We start from the raw sequence: 1,481 nt of genomic DNA, 5'->3' as shown, positions 1-1,481 counted from the left end.
GCATTTTTCATCAAAAACATAATTAATGTGCACAAATAAGGAATAGTTGTATTAACAGAGTTTTATGGGGCCCCCAGGAATTCGGGGCCCTAGGCAACTGCCTAATGGTAAATCTGCCCCTGACTGGAACTATACTTACTGGGTCACTTGTTGGTTTATACAGCTAATGAGGATAACAGTAAGATATTTAAAACCTTGACCTCAGTTTAGCCCCGCCCCCAACGCCAAAACAGCGCCAGCCTGTCGAGACATAATAACTGAAGAAACTCTGCAGTGACCCTGAAAGCAACCTCGCTGAAAAAGGAGAGAGGCAACAATAGAAGTTGTTACTCTTTCCGCAGCAATGTTTGCTTTTAGATGTTTTATTTTATAATGTCTAATCTTTTTAGTGGCACCTGTTCAGACCCAGATGGTTCCCTGAAGGAAGAAACTCAACCAATAATCATCTGAAAGAGACAATAGATGACAGGTAGAAAGGAGAACAGAGTGAAGAACATGAAAAACCTGTTTCTGCGGCTCAGAAACGCCGGCGCTGAATACAGGTGGTGAATAAAGGAGGAGGAGCGGCTGTTCACCAGCGGATAAATAAAGAACAGCCTTCAGGAAGTTGAAGCACATGACTACCATGAAGGACTAACTGCAAATAGCCATAAAACCTTCAGCAGCAGGTTTCAGAATCGTACCCAGCTGGATGTTTCGGACCCAGACACTCTGCTTGGTCTCCTTTAGGATCTTCTCAAAGTAAACTCCGGCAAAACCACTGGACACGCAGGCCATTAGCACGGCCATCACTCCCACCATCTGGGAGCCTGCAGTCAGCACCTTCTGCTCCCCCGCTGACTCGCTGGGCCACTGCAGAGGATCAACATGAACATTTTAGCTGAAGTGTTGTGACAGTTTAGGTCCCACTACCTATGGCTCTACCTTTCTTATACCTCCTCCAAAATACTGTTTCTACACTTTTGCTGCTATAGGCTTAGACTGCTGGAGGACATAGGGACCCCTTTTTCATCACTCTGCTTCATTCTATCTCTATTCTCTCACTCTGTATCTAAAAATCCTAGCTTCGCTTCAGTGCTGCATAATTTCCAGTGATGATTCTGCTTAGCAGTGTGATGAACCTCAACGTCTGTCTTTGTTTCCTGCGTCTGGAAGTCCTGATTAGACTATCGTTTGTCGTATCCACTTCCCAAATGCCGACGCTGTCAAGAAAATTCACTAAAGGCTGCGTCTTCTCTGCAAACAACGAAATATCACAACAATAGCAAAACATAACTTCCTGAATGTTACGGGCGCCACCACGTTGGTTGTTTACCTCTAGAGAGCAGTAGTACCGTAGATCGCCACTAGAAGGCGAGTAACCGCGTTAGTGTGGTGTGTAAATAGTCGTAAGGAACCGAGCTGGGCACGGTTAACTGATCCAAGCTCAGTCCAAACTCGGCACGGACCGGTTTTCAGAGGGTAGTGGAAATTAGGTCTAT

The 1,481-nt window shown here is 45.5% G+C and overlaps 1 protein-coding gene across 1 annotated transcript in view; it reads right to left on the bottom strand.

The window, feature by feature from the left end:
* LOC107102038 (UDP-N-acetylglucosamine transporter-like) overlaps positions 1 to 1,481 on the bottom strand; it is a 15,001-nt gene that overhangs the window by 1,786 nt on the left and 11,734 nt on the right. The window contains exon 5 of the mRNA XM_015401184.1: positions 684 to 852. Within this exon, the coding sequence (XP_015256670.1) occupies positions 684 to 852 (169 nt within the window). The remainder of the gene's footprint in view (positions 1 to 683; positions 853 to 1,481) is intronic.

The sequence above is a fragment of the Cyprinodon variegatus genome, unplaced genomic scaffold, assembly GCF_000732505.1.
Source record: "Cyprinodon variegatus isolate N-32 unplaced genomic scaffold, C_variegatus-1.0 Scaffold1191, whole genome shotgun sequence".
NCBI classification, from domain to species: Eukaryota; Metazoa; Chordata; class Actinopteri; order Cyprinodontiformes; family Cyprinodontidae; genus Cyprinodon; species Cyprinodon variegatus.
This window is presented reverse-complemented; position numbering and strand designations above follow the sequence as displayed.